Source organism: Rhinoraja longicauda, chromosome 10, assembly GCF_053455715.1.
Source record: "Rhinoraja longicauda isolate Sanriku21f chromosome 10, sRhiLon1.1, whole genome shotgun sequence".
Taxonomy (NCBI): domain Eukaryota; kingdom Metazoa; phylum Chordata; class Chondrichthyes; order Rajiformes; family Arhynchobatidae; genus Rhinoraja; species Rhinoraja longicauda.
In genome coordinates, this window is record NC_135962.1 from 8,512,630 (window position 1) to 8,535,260 (window position 22,631).

Here is a 22,631-nt window from a genome sequence, read left to right on the forward strand (position 1 = left end):
TACTGAGTGTACCTTCACCTCACTTGTGTAATCCAGCTCCTTCAAATTGTCACAGTAACCCCTCTCCCCAGCAGCACCCTGTATTGCCAACTGAATCTTCACTGATGTTAATCAGCTTTCTCACATGGTTGTTCAGTAACTGCTTTCCTCAACACCTGGTGTAACTGATTATATCACCACTGACATTGATCCAGCTCCCTCAAACTGTGCCTTAGTATCTCACTCTGATATTATTCCCCACTGATATTAATCCAGCTACCTCACACTGTCCATCAGGAACACACCTCCCCCAGTCCCCAGTATTACTGAAGGTATCTCCACTGGTGTTAATCCAGCTTCCTCACACTGCCACTCGGTAAACCTCTGCCCAGTGTTACTGACTGTATCTCCACTGGTGCTAATCCAGTTTACCCACACTGTCCCTCAGAATCCCAGTGTCCTTTGCTAGAGATTATACCACTGTGGCTACTATTCCAGCCCTTCTAAAATTGTTGACATCACTCAATCATCCCGACCCACTGCCAAACTAAAGTTACGTTGATCTACTGAGGCAATGAAAGAAAATGCTTAAAAGTTTCAAATAGAAAAACTGTCATCTGAAAACTTACACATCTCAAACAGACAGTTGGCAGAAACTCACCCCAGGAATGAAGGTGGCATCCGTGGCACGGCTGACGGAGCCACTTTCAATTCTGATGGATTCTGGTGCTGTCTATGTGGAGTTTGCACATTCTCCCTAAACCCGTGTGGGTTTCCCCTGGATGCTCCAGTTTCCTCCCACATCCCACAGACATGCAAGTAAGTTCATGTGCCTCTTTAAATTAGTGTGTAGGTGAGAGGTGGGAATATGGGGAGAATAGGTTACAGGAAGAACCTGTGGAAAATAGGACTGATCTTTGAGCCAGGATAGACTCACGGGGTCAAAATGATCTCCTCAAGATGGGGTCCGTTTGAAGAAGGGTCTCGACCCAAAATGTCACCCATTCCTTCTCAGAGAAGCTGCATGTCCTGCTGAGTTACTCCAGCATTTTGTGTCTACCTCAAGGTGGTACAGAAATAGAACATAGAACAGTACAGCACAGGAACAAGCCACAAAGTTTGTGCCAAACATGAAGCCAATTTAAACTAATCCCACCAATCCCTTCATAAAGCAAGTGCCTATCTAAAAGCCTCTTAAATGTCACTATCATATTTGCCTCTGCCACCATCCCTGGCAGCGTGTTCCAGGCACCCACCACTCGCTGTGTAAAAAAAGTCACATTTTCACAGAGTTCCATTCCTGAAAACTGTTCATAACCTGAACTGTTCCTAAGTTGGTAATGAACAAAAACAGCGAATGGGAGAGGATCGCAGAAATATCTGTGATGGAAGAGTAGGAGTGAGAAGAGCAGCCATCAGCCAGTCTCACTGATTCAGTGTGTGAGGGAGTGAGTGAGTCTACTTAGTGCTCCCAGCTCTGCTCAGCTCAACACAGCCCCTGATTGTTGTGGCTTTGGGGGAAGAGAAGGCATGGGGAAATGCCTCATTCCCACGTGACAAAAGATACCTGCAGGCCCACAGGAAGCAGCAAGTCCAACCCCATCCATCAACCTGGTCTCCCAAATGTTCACTCATATAATATATGGAGTGTTCATAAGTCAGGCGTTCGTAACCTGATAAGGACCTGAATGGAGAAACAGTTTTCACCAGCTATGCTTCTCATAATTTGTATTCCTTATTTGGGTTCCCGTTCATCTTCCTTCACTTCAAGGAAAGCAAACCCAGACCATTCAGAAGGACACAACGTGCTGGAAAAACTCAGCAGGTCAGGAAGCATCTCTGGAGAAAAAGGATGGATGTTTCGGGTCGGAATCCTTTACCCTTACTCTTCTTCTGAAGAAGGATCTTGACCTGAAACATCACCTATCCACTGAGCTCAACCTACTGAGTTACTCCTGCATTTTGTGTCCTTTTGTGTATTAACCAGCATCTGCAGTTTTTTGTTTCTACATCCAGACTATTCAGGCTCACCTCATAAATGAAGCTCTCCATCTCAAGTAAAAGTACAATCATGTCCTACCGATTGTGTGGTGATCTAAATATCATAGTTTTCTTACTATAGCTAAATTAATATATTATATCGCTGCACCACCACTTCCCTGCTCATATCTTCTATCCCCTAGCTAATGAGGGAAAGCGTCTCCTATGTCCTCTTTACCCATTTATCAACTTCTGCTGCCACCTTCAGGGATCCTTTGACCTAGGTTCCCCTGTTCTTCAATATTTCTTAGGGCCTTGCCATTCATTGTGTATAACCTAGCCTTATTGATCCTTTGAAAATGCATCACCTTATTTGATATAGAGTTCCAATCCCATAACTCTTTCATGACTGCAGTTCCCCTTCAAGTCACACCATCCTGATTTGCAAATACCATAGTTCCTTTAACAACTAATGTGCTTGATTAATTTGAGTACCATTTTATCTTGCTTTTCCTTTTTCTGTATTTGTGTTTTTCTCATTCCCTCTTTTTTTACTTTCTCTTCACCTATTCAAGGTTAATGTTCTGATTTCTGGAAATGACAACATTGGCCAATCAAGTATGCAGTGACACTTGTCAGCATATGTCTCCCAATCTTTAGCAATGGGGTGGAAATAATAGCATTTGAGAATGGGGTAACAGGCGATGAATAATTTCATGGTTGGGAAAATAACTAGGCTATGCAGGGTACAAAACTTTGAGCATTTGTGGTTAAAAAAAGTCAATTTGTGGTGACATAGGCGAGAAATAGCTTAACTGGTACTTGGCTGGCGGGATCCAAGAGAAATATTGAGAAAGAAAAAGGAGATTAAAGGGGATCAAGTTTTAGAAATCCAAGGTGAGGTTGTTGGATAAAATTCTACAAAGTTATGTTTTTGATAATACAATTTGCGATTAAGAGTTATGAACAAGTGTGAAATAGCAACGACTTAGTTCATTTTACCTGTCGAGAAGTCAGCCATCTCTGCACTGTAACATTATCAATCACCATTCATTTTCTCTCTCTTTCTCTCTCTTTCTCTCTCTTTCTCTCTCTTTCTCTCCCTTTCTCTCCCTTTCTCTCTCTTTCTCTCCCTCTCCCTCCCCCTCACTCACACCCTCTCGGCCTCCATTTTACTCGCCCGCTGCAACGAAGAGCAGGAAGTAGCTACAAAGCCACGAAACAAATGGTACCTCTCAGTCACATTAAAAATGTTTCACAGTTTTTTTACCGTCCAAAATGGAGCTGCGATTTCTGTCTTGTTTAGAACCTGAATAGAGACACAAAGGGCTGGAGTAACTCAGCGGGCCAGGCAACATCTCTGGAGAGAAGGAATGGGTGACGCCTGGCTATTTTTCCCCCACTGAGGTGGGTAGAGAACTACAATTCCCAGAGTGCCGTGCTCGTTGCTCAGGCTGTTGCCGGGGACTCTTTGCCTTCCCATGGTTGCCATGTAAACACAGGCTTCCAGACAGTCCCACAGGCCCTGAGGAGGCAGGAAAACTCTCCACCAAATATTCATATCGTTTAGGAACACACAAAGGTAAAAGATCATTGTTAAATAATTTCAATGTCTTGAATATTCCTTTCCTGGAAATTATTAACCAAGAAATAAGCTTTAAAGTAATTCGAGTAATTCAATAGGGACGTTAGTCTGAAAGTGCTGATGGTTTTTATTGCTGGGTTGGGTATTGGCCTTTATATTGTGTAGGAAGGAACTGCAGATGTTGGTTTAAACCGAAGACAGACACAAAATGCTGGAGTAACAGCGGGTCAGACAGCATCTCTGGAGAAAAGGAATAGGTGACATTTTGGGTCGAGACCCTGGCTTTTATAGTATTTCGTTTGAAACATAGAAAGGCAGGTTTCACAAAGATTGGGCAGCACTAATCAATTTTATTGTAAATTAACAACTAGAGAATGCTGGAAACATTCACCAGGCTAGGCAGCATTTGTGGAGTGTGAGAGGGGAACAGTCAGTGTTTTTGATGAAAGGTCCTCAATCTGAAACATTAGCTGTTTTCTTTTCTACTGATGCCACCTGACTCTTTGAGTGCATTTTCTGTTTTTATTTCGGATTTCTGGTGTTAGGAGTCTTTTTTACCTTTCAATCTGTTTTATTGATTTCCTTCCTTGAATGATTAAAGTTGTTCAATAATACCCAAGGAGAATTCCCCAGCTTGTTTGTGTATTCTGCTGATTGGTCATTTTTATCTAACCGGTGAGACGGATGGGGGAGGGTGGGTTGCAGTAGAGACACAGGTTAACATTCGATGTAGAACGCAATGCAGCATTCCCCCAGTTCTCCTTTTGGTATCGGTCTTACTCCCAGTAATGACACAATGATCTGGAAATTATAGTGGGCTTGTTTATTGTAGGCCGACTACAAATGAACTGCCATTACATGGAGCATAGAATAGTCTGAAGAAGAGTTTTGACCCGAAACGTTACCCATTCCATCTCTCCAGAGATGCTGCCTGTCCCACTGAATTACTCCAGCTTTTTGTGTCTTTCTTCGGTTTAAACCAGCATCTGCAGTTCCTTCTTATACATAGAATAGTAGTACAAAGAAATAAGTCCTTTAGCCAACAGTCTGTGTCGAACATGATGCCAAGTTCAACTGATCTCCTCTGTACTCCACGCACATATATGACATGGGGTTCATGAAAAATAAATGATGTCGTGGTAGGGGTCAGATCTGTGAGATGGAGGAAGAATGGGCTGGCAATCAGATTTTGATGGGGCAGTTTGGGGTGGCGGGGTTCTGCATTGGGTTGAGAGTTTCAGTGGGTGATTCAGAAGCCATTCTGAGCTTATGTGCTGTGTTAAAGCATCAGAGGAGCATGTGGGTCTTGGAGTTCAGTTGCCCAGAGATTGGTGCCATGTTGGGTGTGGTGGAAGCTGGAAATCAGGGCTTCCATTAGCAAATTTTTGGGGTTAGAGATGCAGCAGTTGGTGAAGTAGAACATCTGGCTCAAAGACTAAAGGAAGGAAATGAGGAGGAATTTCTTAAGTGAGAAGGTGGTGAATCTGTGGAGTTCTGCCACAGAAGGCTGTCAAGGCCAAGTCAATGGAAATTTTTAAGACAGACGTGGATAGATTCTTGATTAGTATGGGTGTCAGGGGTTATGAGGAGAAGGCAGGAGAATGCGGTTAGGAGGGAGAGATAGATCAGCCATGATTAAATGGCGGAGTAGACTTGATGGGCTGAATGGCCTAATTCTGCTCCTATCACTAATGACCTTATGACCAAAGACAGTTTGGAATGTCCCTGGCATGGGGCAGTTGGGGTTATCAATGAATTGACACCGTGAATGATTAGTTGGTGGGGGGATTGGGGGTGGTGCTTTTCACAAGGTTAATAATCACGGAAGGTGGTGGTGTAGTGCAGGTCTTTGAGACTGGACCTTGTGTTGGATATAATGGTGCCACTATGGAGAGGGTCTGATGGATTGAAGAATGGGCTTCATTTAGTAAAATTGTATTACAATATTGCATAACCAAAGTACTATACGCTTCTTTTGGAAGTGCCCAGGGATGGTACATCCAGCGCATGGATTCCATGACACAGGGAATGAGGTCACGTAATTGATGTCCAGCACAGAAATGGGGTTGAATTCCTAAGTACGATTCATAGAAGGAAAAGCCTGGCTGAAATATATCCAGAATTATGCAAAAAGACTGAAATTATCATTGTAATGTATCATTCATTGTAATGTATGAAATGCACTTTCAGTCACATAACACCGTATGCTAAAGATAGACATAAAATGCTGGAGTAACTTAGTGGGTTAGGCAGCATCTCTGAAGAAAGTGATGTTTTGGATTGGGTCCTTCATTCTGATTGTAGTGGGGGGGGGGGGGGTTGTTGGGAACTGGAAGTGCAAAAAAAAAGAAAAAAAACTTGACAAATTGGGGCGAACAACAGATGCAAGGAGGATCCCTGATAGACCGATTGTTGGCTAGAAATGGTGTGAGCCCAAGAGGGATACATCGTGGCGAACTGTGGAACTAGTTACAGACATTTAGTGGGGGAAATTGGGGAGGAAGAGAGAGGGGAGGGAGGTGTTTGTGGACATGACCTAAAATTGGAAAGTTCAGCATTCATACCGCTGGTTTGTAAGCTAGCCAAGCAAAATATGAAGTATTGTTTCTCTAATTTGTGTGTGGCCTCACTCTGTCAATGAAGGTGCCCAGGCCAGAAAGGTCAGTATGGCAATGGGAGGTGGACTGAAAGTGGTAAGCAATTAGGAGATCCAATGGACTTTGGCAGACCGAGTGCAAATGTTCCGGGAAACGGTCGCCAAGTCTACACTTTGTCGCGCATATGTACAGGAGCCCACAGTGGGGCACTGGTTGAAGTAGATAAGATTAGAGGAGGTGCATGAGAACCCCTGTCTCACCTGGAAGGACTGTCGGGGTCCCTGGATGGAATCGAGGGAAGAGATATAAGGACAGGTGTTGCATTTCCTGCAGTTGCCGGGGAAAGTACCTGGGTAAGGGATGGTTTGGGTGGGCAGAGATGAGTGAACCAAGGAACTGTGGAGAGAACAGGCTCGGCGGAAGTTGGAAAGCGGTGGAGATGGGAAGATATGATTAGTGATGAGATCACTTTGGAGGTGACGGAAATGTCAGGGGATGATGTGTTGGATGCGGAAGCTGCTGGGGTGAAAGGTGAAAACCAGGGGAACTCTGTCCTTGTTGTGTCTGGGGAGAGAGGGAGAGAGAGCAAAACACTGGGACCGAAGAGATGTGGGTAAGAGATCCATCTATGACGTCCAGAGGGAAAACACATTCACTAAAGAATGAGAACATCTCAGTTGTCCTCGTATGGAAAGCCGCATCTTGGGAGCAGATGCATCGGATGAGAGTAGGGGATAGCATCTTTGCAAGAGGGAGGATGGTCAAGATAACTGTAGGAGTCGGTAGGTTTCTAGTAGATGTCAGTCAATAATCTCTCCAGTAATGGAGACAGAGAGATCAAGAAAGGGGAGAGAGATGTCAGAGATAGTCCTGGTGAATTTGAGGGCAAGGTGGAAGTTAGTACTTTCCCCTGCAACCACAGGAGATGCAATATCTGTCCTTGTACCTCCTCCCTCGACTCTATCCAAGGCCCCCTGCAGACCTTCCCGATGTGACAAAGGTTCACCTGCTCTCTAACCTCATCTACTGCATCTGGTGTTCCCGATGAGGGCTTCTGTATATTGGTAAGACAAAGCGTAGACTCGGCGACCATTTCACTGCACACTTACCCTTGGCCCACCAACGCCTACTGGACCTCCCGGTTTGCTAACCACTTTAACATCCCTTCCCATTCCTATACTGACCTTTCTGTCCCGGGATTCCTCCATTGCAAGAGTGAGGCCACATGCAAATTGGAGGAACTGCGCCTTATATTTCGCTTGGGAAGCTTACAGCCCAATGGTATGAACGTTGAATTCTCCAAATTTAGGTAACATCTACAAACATCTCCCTACCGCTTCCCCTCCCCCTTCCCCCCTCTACTCCATTAAAACTTTGTTCATCAGTTCCATAGTTCGTAACGATGTATCACTCGTGGGTTCACACCGTATCTAGCCAACTGGCTTCTCAGGGAAACTCCTTACCTGTGGTCATCTGTTGCTGGTCCTGATTTGTCCTGTATTTCCCACCACTACACTCAGTCTGAAGAAGGGCCCAGATCCGAAACGTGACCTATTCATTTTTGCCAAAGATGATGCCTGAGCTACTTCACAGTGTGGAGAGTCATCAAAGGAAGCTCTACCTTGGAGGCAGGCTGAAATTCCCCATTCTAAGATGGTGCGTGCTCTGTTTGAAATACTTTGCATGGTGAATGTAGTCAGGGAGTAGTAAAAATTATTGACCAGTGAGGTTGAAGACATGGTCACTGTTGGTAGAATAATGGAAATTAGGGATGTGCCAGAGAATCTGTGCCAGGTATGGGAAAGTGAAATCTGCTGAAAATTTTAAAGCTTTCGCTGTGGAAAATGATGGAAGTGTTTTCAATTCTGACCGGTTGATAGATGGAAATTGGCTTTTTTTCCCAGTACAGCAGTGTAGACAGACCTTTGATAGGATAGTCAGGCTTGAAAGATTTTCAGAGACAGCAAGAGACTGCAGATGCTGGAACCTTGAGCAAAAACAAACATCTGGAAGAACTTAGTGAGTCAGGCAGCATCTGTGGAGGGAATTGAACAATGTTTTGATGGAATAGGGTCTCAACCCGTAGCATCATCTGTCCAGCAGTTTGCTTTTTGCTCCAAGGTGTTTCAAGATAGAAGGGGACTGAATACTGCCTGTGCATTAAGTAAAATTTCTCCTTTACTCTTGTGAAGTGAACACAACCAATTTATTAATAATGGCATTATACCACAGGACATAGAAGTAATCTACACCTGGAATCAAGAAATTGTAAAAAGCTGTCCAACATTGGCAACATTGCAGTAACATTTGTTGACTTCTTATTTAGAAAATAATGGAGGTGCTGGAGGAATCAGAAGAAGAGGAAGGGGTCAAAAGTGAAGGGAGCAAGTCGAGGAGAACCATATCATTTGCTGGAAAAGCAGACCAACTGTAAGTAACGTCTGCTTCAACTTAATAATTCTCTGTACATGTTTTAAGTGCACAATTCCCAGAACATAAATGGCCAACATAGGAAATGCGCAAAAGAAAATAAGAAAATAAATATAAAGTATGGAAGGTAAAATGGATGGGCAACATAATGACGGACATATCAGAAATCTCTTATTAAAACATCAGTGGGGGTTTTATCTGGAGTATTCATTCTGCAGAGAGGTTATTGCGGCCCTATAGACTTTCCTTGACCATGTTCCATCAGATTAAATCACAGCTCCTACCCCACAACTAGATGCATCACAAGCTAACTTCAACTCGCCATTTTGTATCGTAGTGAACAATTAATGCATCACTGCTCAAGCTTTTCTTACAAGCATCATAAGCATTTTGTTGCTCTTTGGACCATTCATATTGTTCATCCTATCTCGACAACTTGTGAAGAGGAGCTAACTTGTTGCTAACTCAGGTAAGAAGTGCGGATAATACTGTCCCCATTACCCAGGAAGAAGCAAAGTTGAGACACGTTCTGTGATGTTTGGGCATTTGCTATAGCTTCAATCTTCTTCACTGGTTGTGGTCCATGTTGATCCACTTTCAAACCAAGATACACTACTTTGGACTGTAAGAATGCACATTTGCTTCTTTTCAACTTTACATTGTGATCATCAAGCCTTTTCAACATTTTACTGAGTATCTCCAGATTCTCCTCCTCAGTCGCAGTCGCAATCAGAAAGTCATCCTGATTGCTCAAACAATGTGGGATTCCTTGCAGATTCATGTCCATTGTAGCTTGGAAGATTTTTGGTGCCGACGTCACATCATAGGAGAATTTTGGCAGAAATACAGCCCCACGTGTGTGTTTATTGTGAGGTACTGCTTACGATTAAATTCAGCTGAGTATATGCATGTGATAGATCTAGCTTAGAAAATACCTTGGAACCAACAAGTTCCGCCTACAGATCTTGTGAGGTTGGTAGTGGATAATGTTCTTCATCTACTGCCTGACTGACTGCTAGGCAATGGTATGACAATAATGAAACAAAAGATTTGACAATAGATATTACTAGCAATAGCAGAATATGAACAACAAGGGTTGAGAGGAAAATATAGATCCGCCATGATTGAATGGCAGAGTAGATGGGCTGAATGGCTTAATTCTGCTCCTATAATTTATGAACTTATGAATAGATGGGATATGGATGAAAATTTGAACACTGGGAAAGTCCATAGACTCACAGGGAACATGTTGACTCTACACAGAGAGCAGTGGAGATCAGAAGTCATCCCAGGCACTGGAGCTTTGTGGCTCTACTGTGCAGCCCAGGAGGAGTGATGGGTCCAGTTGTCATGAAGGAGTGGTTCGTCCGGGTGTCAAGGAGGGAATAAACAATGTGCTGAATCCAAAGCATGATGGTAAAAATCTGTTTGTTCATGGTATCACGTAGGAGGTGGCCGAAGTGGCAACTGTTGAATGCAGAGGCTGGTCAGACAGTGGTTGAAATCCTATTATGTTTCTACGTGGGGTGGGAAGGACAATGGCAGAATTATGAAAAATGTATCAGACATTTGTGAGAAGTAGACCCACCAGTTATGGGAAAAAGAAGACATCCCAGAGGCACTGGTATGGAAAGTGCATTGTTAAAACCGACATAGAATCTGGGAAAATAGAATCTTTAAAAGAAATAAAGTGGGAGAATATATGTCAAGATAACATGTAGGAATTGGTGTCCTTATCATTGATGTTGATTAGCTGCCTTGCCTCCATTTCCTAGAAAAGAAGGATAGTAAATCGAGGAAGGGAAGGTAAGATTTAGATTTAAATTTAGATTTAGATTTAGATCTAGGTTGGAAATAGAAAGCAAAGTTAATGACATTTTCAAGTTCAAGGCAAATGTAGGAAATAGACATAGAAACCATAGATGTAGAAAACATAGGTGCAGGAGAAGGCAATTTGGACCTTCGAGCCAGCACTGCCATTCAATAAAATCTTGGCCGATCATCTAAAATCAGTACCCCGTTCCTGCTTTCTCCTCTAGATATGAACAGAATCCTTGATTCTGTTAGACCTAATAACTATATCTAACTCTCCCTTGAATACAACAAATGGCATTGTTCTAGTCATTAGTAAAGCAGAAAAAGAGACGAGAGAAAGAATCTGAGTCAGACTGTAACAAAGATCTTACACGTCCCATGATTAGGACTTAGAAAGGTTCCCTTTTTCCTGGAGGAAGTGAGTGAAATCAGAAAGTTGGTGTTTCTTACAAGAACAAGTTCGGGCAACGAAAGGAGTTTGGGGATGGATGCACAATCATTTGATGGGTGTTTAAGGAAGGAATAGAGCACTTATAGACAGCCTAGAGCTGGTTATTATCTCATTGCTGTTTTTGATCTTTGAAGCAGTATACATTTTCTGCAAAGTGGATTAGGATGTTTTGAGGACATGAAAGACACTCAATAAAATTAATTTTGTCTTTTATATTTTCTTGATGTAGGGAATCTCTGATAGTAGATATAGGTAATATGATTTACCCGCTATCTTATCAGCAAAACACTGCTAAAGAACAAACCATGCTACAATATGCTGAAAACTTCAGGCAACAGTACGAATATCTATATCCAGACAGAAAACCTTTGCTTCTGAGTCCTCTTAATGAATGTCAAATTCAGGTATGTAGTTTCATGAATACCATATTACAGAGAATTAATCAATGTGTCATTAACTTCATCCTCAATATTGATGGTCTCCCAGTATCCACCTCCCCTCACATCCGGAATCTTGGAATCATCTTTGATCAAACCCTCTCCTTCGACAAACACATCAAACACATCACAAAGACAGCCTTCTTCCACCTCAAAAACATTGCCCGTCTCCGTCCATCCCTCTCCTCCACAGCTGCAGAAACCCTCATCCACGCCTTCATCACCTCCCGTCTGGACTACTCCTCTATGGCGCACCCTCAAAAATCATCAGTAAACTTCAATACATTCAAAACTCCGCTGCCCGTCTACTCACCCACACCCCGATCCATGACCATATCACCCCCGTCCTTTACAAACTCCACTGGCTCTCCATCCCCCAGAGAATCCAGTACAAAATCCTCCTCATGACCTACAAAGTCCTCCATAACCTGGCCCCATCCTACCTGACTGACCTCCTCCACAGGCACACTCCCACCTGCACCCTCCGCTCTGCTGCTGCCAATCTCCTATCCCCCCCCATTCGGACCAAACTCAGATCCTGGGGGGACAGGGCTTTCTCCATCGCTGCTCCCACCCTATGGAACTCACTACCCCAAACCGTCAGAGACTCCTCCTCACTCACCACATTCAAAACATCACTGAAGTTTCACCTGTTCAGTACTGCCTTCAACCACTGAAGGTCACTTCACCTTCTGTCTCCTTTCTCTGTTCGTTTACTTATTTATCTATTTATTCACTTCTCTATGTTCTATAAATCCCTGTAAAGCGTCTTTGAGTGTATGAAAAGCACTATATAAATGTAATGCATTATTATTATTATTTTTGTTAATGATGACGTTCTTGTGTTTTATTTCTATTCACACTTTTCTATTCAATTTTAACATCTTTTCTCTTGAAAATATTCATACTTCAGGAAAGTTAATTCATAGGTGCTCCCCCATTTTTCAGTGGGTGTTATTGGAATATATGTTGGATGGTGGAGGGATGGAGAGGAGCATGCCATTTCCTGTTACATCTAGACACTATTAGATGAGTTATCAGACTTAATGAGCCATAGAGCCATAGAGTGATACAGTGTGGAAACAGGCCATTCGGCCCAACTTGCCCACACCAGTCAACATGCCCCAGCTACACTAGTCCCACATGCCTATGTTGGGTTCATATCCCTCCAAACCTGTCCTATCCAAGAATGAGTTATCATTCTTCAGACTGAAGAAGGGTTCCGATTCGAAACATCACCTATCCATGCTCTCCAGGGATGCTGGCTGACCCACTGAGTTACTCCAGCACTTTGTGTCTTTTTTTTGCGATAACTATCTATTTGGGTGCAAAAAACATTCGTCTGGAGAATGAGATTATTTTCAAACTCTAGCTTAATAAATGATGCAGCATTTCACCCGCTGTGTTGACCATTAGTTTCAAAAGGAATAGTATGTGTGGATATGTTACTAGAATCATCTGCCACTGCTTCTAGCTTTTCATAAGTCAAAATTAGACTGAGAAATAGGCAAAATCTGGACAAGGCTGAGAAGGAAAACCATCGCTGTATCATCACTATATTGACTTTTTGGTCAAAATCTATTGTAACAATATGGTTTCAACTCTTGTTGAACTTATTGTTACATTGAATTACAATTAATGTACTAAACACAATATTGTGTATTAGATACCCTGGGATTTTGATGACAGAATGGAGGGGTATAACTAATGAAATAAACAGTTTCCACTGACATCTTTAAGCAGAAGACTCTGATGTAATTGGCAAAAGAACCTGAGAAGGGCACAAAATTATTTTGTTTTGCACTGAATTATTGACATCAGACAAAAAGAATAGGAGAATCCCATTCAAGATAAGCTTTCAAAGTGGAATTTGATGGGGGGGGGGGATATGCTGAGTAGCTAGTGAAGGTGCAGTGCATTGGGCCGAGTTAGATACCAAGAGTTGGCACCAACATGATAAACCAAATGACCTTTTTTTGTGCTATTTGTTTTTGTACTTAGATACAGCGCGGAAACAGGCCCTTCGGCCCACCGGGTCCGCGCCGCCCAGCGATCCCCGCACATTAACACTATCCTACACACACTAGGAACAATTTTTAAAAAACATTTGCCCAGCCAATTAACCTACATACCTGCACCTCTTTGGAGTGTGGGAGGAAACCGAAGATCTCGGAGAAAACCCACGCAGGTCACGGGGAGAACGTACAAACTCTGTACAGACGGCGCCCGTAGTCAGGATCGAACCTGAGTCTCCGGCGCTGCATTCGCTGTAAGGCAGCAACTCTACCGCTACGCCACCGTGCCGCCCTTATTAAGAGTGCTTAAAGAATTGATTTGAATTCAAGTTCCTCTACTACTCCATGAATAGTTTAAATTATTGCCCATTTTGAGTATTCTTTTATCTATGACATGTTTCATTTTCATCATTTGCATTTTAAAGCTAAGGACACACAGCAGGATGGCATGTGGGTGCTGCCAGTTTGAAGTACACATCTGTTCGAGTGTGGTATTTGTCTTTATTAGTCTAATGTCTGATATGTCCGCTATTGAGAACCATTCCATTCTGGGTCAGGGGAAATTGCTGAGAGTCCCATTCCAGAATCACCCCAAAAGCCACCCCAGTGTTCTGATTTGCCTTAGGCCAACCGTCTATATGTAGATCTGTGATTGGTAAATAGGGGTAAGCATTTCATTGGCAGCAGGTTGAACAGTGGAGTCATGCTTCATTTACTGGATGTTCAGATGACACAATTTCAGCTGTGGAATTTCAATTACATTAAAAAAAATGATTTTGATTTAACCTAGTCTCAATCACGATGCCCTTGAAACTACCTGTACTAGAATGTCTTAAAAACGGATCTGGTTCACTCAAGTCCCTGAGGGAATAAAATCTGATGCCCTTACCTGTGTTGGCCTTGATGTTACTCCAGATTCCCATCAATGCAGTTGACTCCCAAAAGCCTTCTTGCCAATTCGGTTATATTGAAATTGGTGTTAAAACAGGAAACGAATAACATTGATGGATTACTCAGCATAAAACTATGAACTGAATTTAGGCATGGCATAATATCTCCCAACCCTCTTGATCTTGCAAAGTCCTCCTGATTTACATTAGGAACAGCTGCCCAAATTGGAGGAACTGTTCAACAGATTGGTCAAGCAAAAGGTGGACATAGCGGCAAATGAATTTCCTACTTGACTAATCCAATATGTGAATGTGAATTAAGGAAAGTATATGGAGAACAACGGTAATTCTTTAGATTTTTATAGCAGCTTAAATGCAGCAAAATGCCCAAAGTATTACACCTCTCTCAGTGATATTTTGGATTCTGGAACATGCAAAATTTTATTTGCCTCACCAGTAATGGTTAAAGTCTTATGCACCAAAATTCCATCCGTAATCTTCTCTATACCTCTACCACATAATTCTTCCTTTAAGGCATCCCTTAGAATCTGCCTCTTTGACCATGTTTTCGGACATCTTCCCTCACATGGATTGGTTTCATATTTTATTTACTCAATACTTCTGTGAAATGTCATGTGGCATTTTTTTAAAGGCAGTACACAAATCTACTGTTATATTCAGGAAAAAAACCTAAAAACACTCTTGGGTCAATCCTGGATGGCATGCAAGCCAATTACCAGTTTAGCAGTAGAGGGGCACACCAAAAAAATTGAGAGCTGGGTAGGATGAGTAAGCTGGGCCCTGGGAGAAAGGGCACATTTAAAAAATCCATCCATTGTTTAATTCCTCTCCTATATAAAATATTTTCTTGGATGATTTATTTTTCATTGCATGTTTACATATACAGGAAGTAGCGGCGCTGCGCAGCAGTTGCGGCTCGCCTGCAGTCCGTTTGTCTTTTGTGTTTTTTTGTTGTTTTTTGTCTTAATTGTAGTGTTTAGATGTGATGTAGTGTTTTTTGTGGTTGTGTACTATGTGTGGGGAGGAATCTGTAAAAATTGTCTCTTCCGTACGGAGACGCGGCCTTTTTTCTGGGTGGTGTCTCCGTTCCCGCTGCGGCCTACCATCGGCCAAACACCTGGAGCTGACAGCCTCCAGTTGGGACCACCTGGGGCTCTGGTTCGCAGAGCCTGCGGACCGGACTGTACTCACCACCTGCGGAGCTGGCTGCCTTCGGAGGCTGTGGTGGCACTGCGAGTGCGGCTGCGACTCGCCTTCGGAGGTTCCGGAGGCATCGGCGGCGGGCCATGGGCCGTATGGAGATCGTAAGGTCGCAGGCCCTGGGTGGGGGCCGACATCGGGAGCTCCGGCAGCGTCTTCGCCCGCCCCAAATCGCAGGGCTTGGGTCGGCCCGCTGCGGGCCTTTCACCATCCGGCGCGGCCTGGAATAGGCCGCGGGATTTTCTCCACCCGGCGGGGGCTTCAATGTCGGGAGCCACGACCGCCCCGACGTGGCAAGTTCAACAGCCTGACCGCGGGAGAAGACGGCAGGGAAGAGAAAGACATACTGACCTTCCATCACAGTGAGGAGGTGACTGGAGGAGACTCACTGTGATGGATGTTTTTTTTGTTTTGTGTTGGTTTTGTGATTGTGTGCGTTATTGCTTTATTTTTATTGCTTCTTATTGTTGGACAATAAAGGCTATTCTGATTCTGATTCTGATATATGTAAGTGCAATTCATCTGATTACCAAATAGCTGAAGATTGTTCCCGGAGCAACATACTTTTGATTGCAAGAGTTCAGGACCACGGAGCAGACTGATCCCTCATCTCCTAACTATGGGCTGTGAGATCTTTTCAGTTTTGCCTTACAACCAAATGGTTTTTAAAATAATTTTTCAGGTCAATTTCACAATCTTCTTTGGTGAATAAATTGATGCATCAGAACATTGCCGTTGTGTAACATTCTGATATCGAACAGTCCAAAGTCTATATTTTACTGATTAAAGGATAGAAAGGATAAAACTCCCTTGCTGGCAACATCCTCATAAATTATCTCTGCACTCTTTCCAGCTTTATGATATTCTTCCTATAGCAGGGTGACCAAAACTGAATACAATAGTCTAAAAGCACTCTCACCAATGTTTGTACAACTGTAAAATAACATTGCAACCTCTATATTCAGTACCCTGACTGATGAAGGCCAATGTACCAAAAGTCTTCTTTACCACCCTGTCTACCTGTTACGCCATTTTCAGGGTACTGTGACGATGAAGTCTTTGCCATGGATTGTCTGAACTCTTTAGCCATGGTTGATCTGAAATCTATGTGCCTGCAATCTGACTAAAATATGGCGATGTGCAGGCTGCATAGCTGACTTTGGTGTGGTGGCTGCAGAACATTGTTGGAAGAGGGCCATTGTGAAGGCAACACAAAGTCTTGATCCTTCAGTGTGGTGCACAGATATTGCTGGTAATGTGGAAACAATGCAAGTCATACCACCTATGTGTGAACGTGAATGATCACTGTTCTAATTAGAAGATGATGGAAATGCTAAAATGTTAATTTTCTTATCATCAACAGAAGTTTGTGAGCACCACTCTACGGCCTACTTTGCTGAACCACAAGGAACTATACACTTGGAAAGGGTGTGCTGCGTTTGTTTCTGACTTTCTAATAGTGGATTCATTGGATCCCATCACCGATGTGGTGAGTGATCGTGCATTACACCAGTAATACACTGTCTGGTTGAAAGCGTCATCTCGGTTCCACAGTTTCTCACAGTAAGATTTGATCCTTTTTCATTGGTTCTACCATTATTTAGAGATTTCTGATCGAAGAGAATGAGCTAAGAAAGTGTTGCCAAATGTAGACAGGTTTGGTATCTATGGTGCAATGGTCAAGGAGAAAGGCTTTCACTCTTAAGATTTACTAACACCCTGAAGGGAAAAACATCTATCATCCTCCCCATATCTTATACCAGAAATACAGCAATGTGGTTTTTTCTAGACTATCCTCAAAAATAGGAAGTCATGGTTTAAGTGTAGGTAGTGATGACCAATAAATTCCGGGTGTGTGAGTGAATTCTACAAAAAACAAATGAATGAAATACAGAGAATTTTGGTGATAGGTAAATGACACAACAGATGTTCCAGGAGAGTTGAAGAGGATGGGGTTGTGTGCTTTTATGAAACTAGATTATAGGCTGTAGATGGCAGTGGCAGAGGCGGATGGAGAAGAAGACACCTCCCGCACCCTCGGAGGCACTCCTGGGTTTCCAAGATCAGGTTAAAATGGCGTCCCAGTGCACAAAGTTGGAACGGTGGCTGTGGGAGGCGATGGAAGGGGCATTTTCAGGTCAACATATCTGGATCAGTGTGTCAATGGAGTGGGCTGCTGGATGCCCTGCATCAGCCTGGGGATCGATTAGATTGGGTCCCACTCCAAGAGGCCCAATGTAGACCTCTTGGAGCAGATGTGGCCTGCAGTGGCGTAGAGCAGCTGAGCAGTGGTGAAGGATATCAACATCACTTGGCGAGGCCAAGCCCTGCAACTCCAACCCTGTACCGCTGCCAGGACAACGGACCTTCATGGCCAAGTTAAGAGTCTATATTTTAAGAACTTTGATTCTTAAAGGTTACACGATGGTGCTGGAAACATGTTGACTCTTATGTTCTGCCTCAGTGCAATCTACTATTCGTACACTCTTGTAATTAAGTATAATTGTGCTTATGTATCGTAAGTTTTTTACTGAATTGAATGCAAAAAAAGGAATTTCACTGTACCTAGTTACAGGTGACAACAGTAATATTGAACCATTGATCATTCATATCTCCTTCATAACATCAGTACTCCATTGAAGAGGCCTAGTGGACACAATCTCAGAGCTTGGAGCAGGGTGTATCTCCAGCCCAAAACTGCCACTTAAACAGATATTTTGACTATTCTTTTGTTGCTAACAAGACAAAAAATCTGAAAATACTCATCAGGTAAGGCACCAACTGTGGAGATAGAAAAAGAAGATCTTTTATCAGAATGCGGAAAAGTTGAAATTAAATTTGGAGCCCAAAACAGACTAATTGTGTCAAATAATGCATGAGGTTGAGAAGGCAGCAAAGGTTTAGGTTTATTGTTGTCACGTACCTGGGTACAGTAAAGGCTTTGTTTTGCATGCTATCCAAACAGATCAGATATACATAGAAACATAGAAAATAGGTGCAGGAGGAGGCCCTTCGGCCCTTCAAGCCAGCACGGCCATTCATTGTGATCATGGCTGATCATCCACAATCAGTAACCCGTGCCTGCCTTCTCCTCATACCCCTTGATTCCGTTAGCCCCTAGAGCTCCATCTAACTCTTTTAAATTCATCCAATGGATTGGCCTCCACTGCCTTCTATGGCAGAGAATTCCACAAATTCACAACTCTCTGGGTGATTTTTTTTTTCTCATCTCAGTTTTAAATGGCTTCCCCTTTATTGTTAGACTGTGAACCCTGGGTCTGGACTCCCCCAACATTGGGAACATTTCTCCTGCATCCAGTCCTTTTGTAATTGTATATGTTTCCTTCTCATTCTTTTAAATTCCAGTGAATACAAGCCCAGTCTTTCCAATCTTTCCTCATATACATAAATACAATTTTCAAACTCAAGAAATATTTTAGAGCAAAGGGGAAGATATAGAGTGGCATAGAGAGAGATACAAGCATAGAAACAGGCCCTTCAGCCCACCGAGTCTATGCTGACTATCAAACACCCAGTTACACTAATCTTACTTTCAAGCCATCTATTTTTATTCTCTTGACATTTTCGCCAAGATCTCCATGATTCTACTATTCATCTACACACTCGTGGCAATTTACAGCTGCCTACCAAATTACACATCTCTGGAAGGGAGGTACTGTAAGTAGAGCACCCAAGGGAAACCCATGCAACTAGAGGAGGAATGAGCAAACTCCATACAGAGAGGCAAAGGTTTTTTTATTTCTTAGAACTTTGACAGTTTCTAAAAAAATGATCAAATGCAAAACACCATAAATTCAATAACTAATGGAAAATAAACAATTCCTAACTTCTATCAAGTGCTTCAGGATTGGAGTGCAGAACAGAGTTCTAAGCATTGTAGCACATTGGTCCCATATGGGGTAGAGGTGAATCAAATAGAACTCAAGCTTATGGCTCTCAGAAACCTGATAACAGAAGGGAAGAAGCTGTTCCTCAATCTGGTGGTGCTTTCACGTTTCTGAACATTCTGCCGGACAGGAGCAGGAAGAATCTGAGTGGGACATGTCTTTCATTATGTTGTCTGCTTTTTCCGAAGCAGTGTAAATTGTAGATGGAGTCAATGGGGGGAAATCTGGCCTGTATGATGCACTGGGCTGTCTACATCTCTGCAATTTCTTGCGGTCAAGGGAAGAGCTGTTCCCAAACTGAGCTGTGATGCAAACCCAACAGTATGCTCTCTATGGTGCATCTGTAGAAGTTTGTAAGAGTCAATAGGGACATGCTGAATATCCTCAGTCTCCTCAGGAAGCGGAGGCATTCTTGGCTTTTGCATCAGTGTGGTTGGTCCATGACATAGTAATGTCAAGGAACCGGAAGCTCTCAAACATTTCCACTTTGGCACTCAAGTCTGAAGAAGGGTCTCGACTCGAAATGCCACCCATTCCTTCTCTCCAGAGATACTGCCCATCCCGCTGAGTTTTGTGTCCATCTTCGAAAGAGAAAAACTGGTCAGTTCTGATAAAACAAGAAAGGCTTCTGGTATGAAACTGTTGAATTCAATGTCTCTTTGTGAAGGATTGAATGTAGTTCTGAAGTGCTTTGTTGAGTTCTTATGACAAGTTCGGCAGGAATTTATTTTCCCTGATCCCTGCAAATTTGGAATACTGTGCCCCAGTGAGCTGCAGATATCGTCATTGAGTTAATTCAAGGTTGAGGTAGATAGTTTTTGGGTGACATGTAAAATTGGGAGTAGTGGAGGTTCAATAGGAAAATGGGGTTGAAGTCACTGATCAGATCAGCTGTGACTTTACTGCATGGTCTATATCTTCTGCGACTTCATTTGAGCTTACATGTTTATGATTGTCTGCCAGTTTTGAACAACATGCAGTTGTGTTCATTTAAATGCCACAGGTATAAACAAGGTGGTGATATTTGGTGGCAAGGTGTTATATTATCTGTAACAATACAACAATACAATATATCTTTATTGTCATTGTACAACAAGATTGGGAATGCGCCTCCCATACGATGCAATAAATTAATTAGCTAGTCAGAATTAATTTAAACAACCCAATGAAACAAATTAGAACAGTTTTAAAACAGAATAGAGTGCAAGTAGATCTGTGCCGGTTCACTGTGCGATGTGACTATCCGGCTCAGCAGGACCGGTTCATAGCAGCTATGGCCCTGGGGATAAAGCTGTTCCTGAGTCTGGAGGTACGGGCGTAGAAGGCCTTGTATCGTCTGCCCGATGGTAGAAGTTCGAACAGACTGTTGCAGGGGTGTGAAGAGTCTTTGTGGATGCTGGTGGCTTTTCTGAGGCAACGGTCTATAATTCGGCAATTGCCGTGAATCATAAAGGGAAAATAGAAAGATTCACGGTGATCTGAATTTGGCATTTAGTTTGTATAAACAAAGAACTGTAGATGCTGGTTATTACATAAAAGGACACAAAGTGCTGGAGTAACTTAGTGGGTCAGGCAGCATCCCTGGAGAACATGGATAGTCAGACTGAAGAAGGTGTCTCAACCTGAAATGCCACCTATCCATGTTCTCCATGGATGCTGCCTGACCCATGGAGTTCCTGCAGCACTTTGTGTCCTTTTATTTTGTCATTTTGTTTGGTTTTGTTGTGTTTAAATTAAGTTGCAGCTTAACTTAAATTTATCTGTATCGATGTTCTCTTTTAACAAGCTGCTGAATCTTTTTCTTCTTGCCTCCTCTAACAGCCATCTTATTTGTTTTCCTCAACCACTGTCCTGAAACGCCAAAAAGGAAACTGCTTTGATTTCAGCACCTTGCTCTGCTCAATACTGCTTGGCGTGGGGTACGATGCATACTGTGTCAGCGGGTATGCTGTGAAAGAAATGTGCTTGATGGATGAGACAAAGGAAATCTGCCCACTACTGCAAGTAGATGATAAGGCAAGGAGAACATCTTTCCAAGTTAAATATTCTTACCATTGACCTTGCAGGCCAGGAATTTTAAAGAATGGCCATCAGAAATATAGAGATATATTACAGTGGGATAGCAGAAATTACTCTTCTGGGTTGTTTTGGGGACAGTGTAGAATGTTTTTAACCATGTGCTTCACCCGTGCTTTACATATTACACCATTGGAGCTTTAATCGGTACCAATACAAAATTGTGCCTAATTTGTGCTGGGTGTATTTGATGCACTGGTGTAGAGGAATCTATTATCATATCATATCATATCATATATATTCTAAAAGGACTATTCTACCTGCACCAGGAGTGTTTGATGGGAGCTTTCAGACAAGGATTATTCTACTGTACATCTAACCACTACAACATTTGTCCTGGAGTGAACACCAGAAAAGGTTCATTCTCACTTCTCCTTCCATATGACCCACATTTCCTGTATTTTTAAGAGATCTGTAGGGTATTCCACTATGAAGACAGATGCTGAATATTGTTTCGTGTCTCATTTTCCCTCCTTGTAAACTTTCCTATCCTCAATGGACCAATGTTTGCTTTCATTATTCTCTTTTCTCATGTTCTTACAACCTTGTTTTATATATTTTTCCAGCTGGTTTTCCCCTTTTTATAATATATTTTTAGTCATCCACTCTTTTCTCATTTCTCCCAGTATTCAGGCCTACCTATTTTTTGCAATATTCTAAACATTTACTTTCCATCTACAGTAAATTTCAGATTATTCAAAAACATGGTAGAGTTGCTGCCTTCCAGCACCAGAGTCCTGGGTTTGATCCTGACGACAGGTGCTGTCTGTATGGAGTTTGTACATTTTACCAGTGACCGCGTGGGTTTCTCTGGGTGCTCCGGTTTCCTCTAACATTCCAAAGTCATGCAGTTTGTAGGTTAATTGACTTCCACAAATTGTGCCTAATGTGTTGGATAGAACTAGCGTATGCGTGGCTGGCACGGACCCACTGGACCGAAGGGCCTGTATCCATGCTGTATCTTTAAACTAAACTAAACTAAATCCTGATAGTCTGGCATCTGACTTGCTCATCGATCACAAGCCAGAGTCCAGACTGCAAGCTTACAGATTAGGAGGGGGTTCATAAGTTCATAAATCATAGGAGCAGAATTAGGCCATTCGACCCATCAAGTCTACTAAACCATTCAATCGTGGCTGATGTATCTTTCCCTCTTAACGCCATTCTCCTGCCTTCTCCCCATAACCCTTGACACCCATACTAATCAAGAATCCATCTATTTCTGCCTTAAAAATATCCACTGATGG

The 22,631-nt window shown here is 42.7% G+C and overlaps 1 protein-coding gene across 2 annotated transcripts in view; it reads left to right on the forward strand.

Annotated features, from left to right (window-relative positions):
* Positions 1-22,631, forward strand: part of ccdc135 (coiled-coil domain containing 135) — an 85,735-nt gene that overhangs the window by 22,052 nt on the left and 41,052 nt on the right. The window contains exons 1-5 of one of the 2 annotated variants that reach the window (XM_078406167.1): positions 3,438-3,541; positions 8,468-8,571; positions 11,067-11,241; positions 16,764-16,889; positions 21,130-21,324. In XM_078406167.1, the coding sequence (XP_078262293.1) occupies positions 8,474-8,571; positions 11,067-11,241; positions 16,764-16,889; positions 21,130-21,324 (594 nt within the window). In that variant the 5' untranslated portion in view covers positions 3,438-3,541; positions 8,468-8,473. Of the gene's footprint in view, positions 1-3,437; positions 3,542-8,467; positions 8,572-11,066; positions 11,242-16,763; positions 16,890-21,129; positions 21,325-22,631 lie in introns of those variants that run through there. The other variant, XM_078406168.1, reaches the window with a different exon arrangement.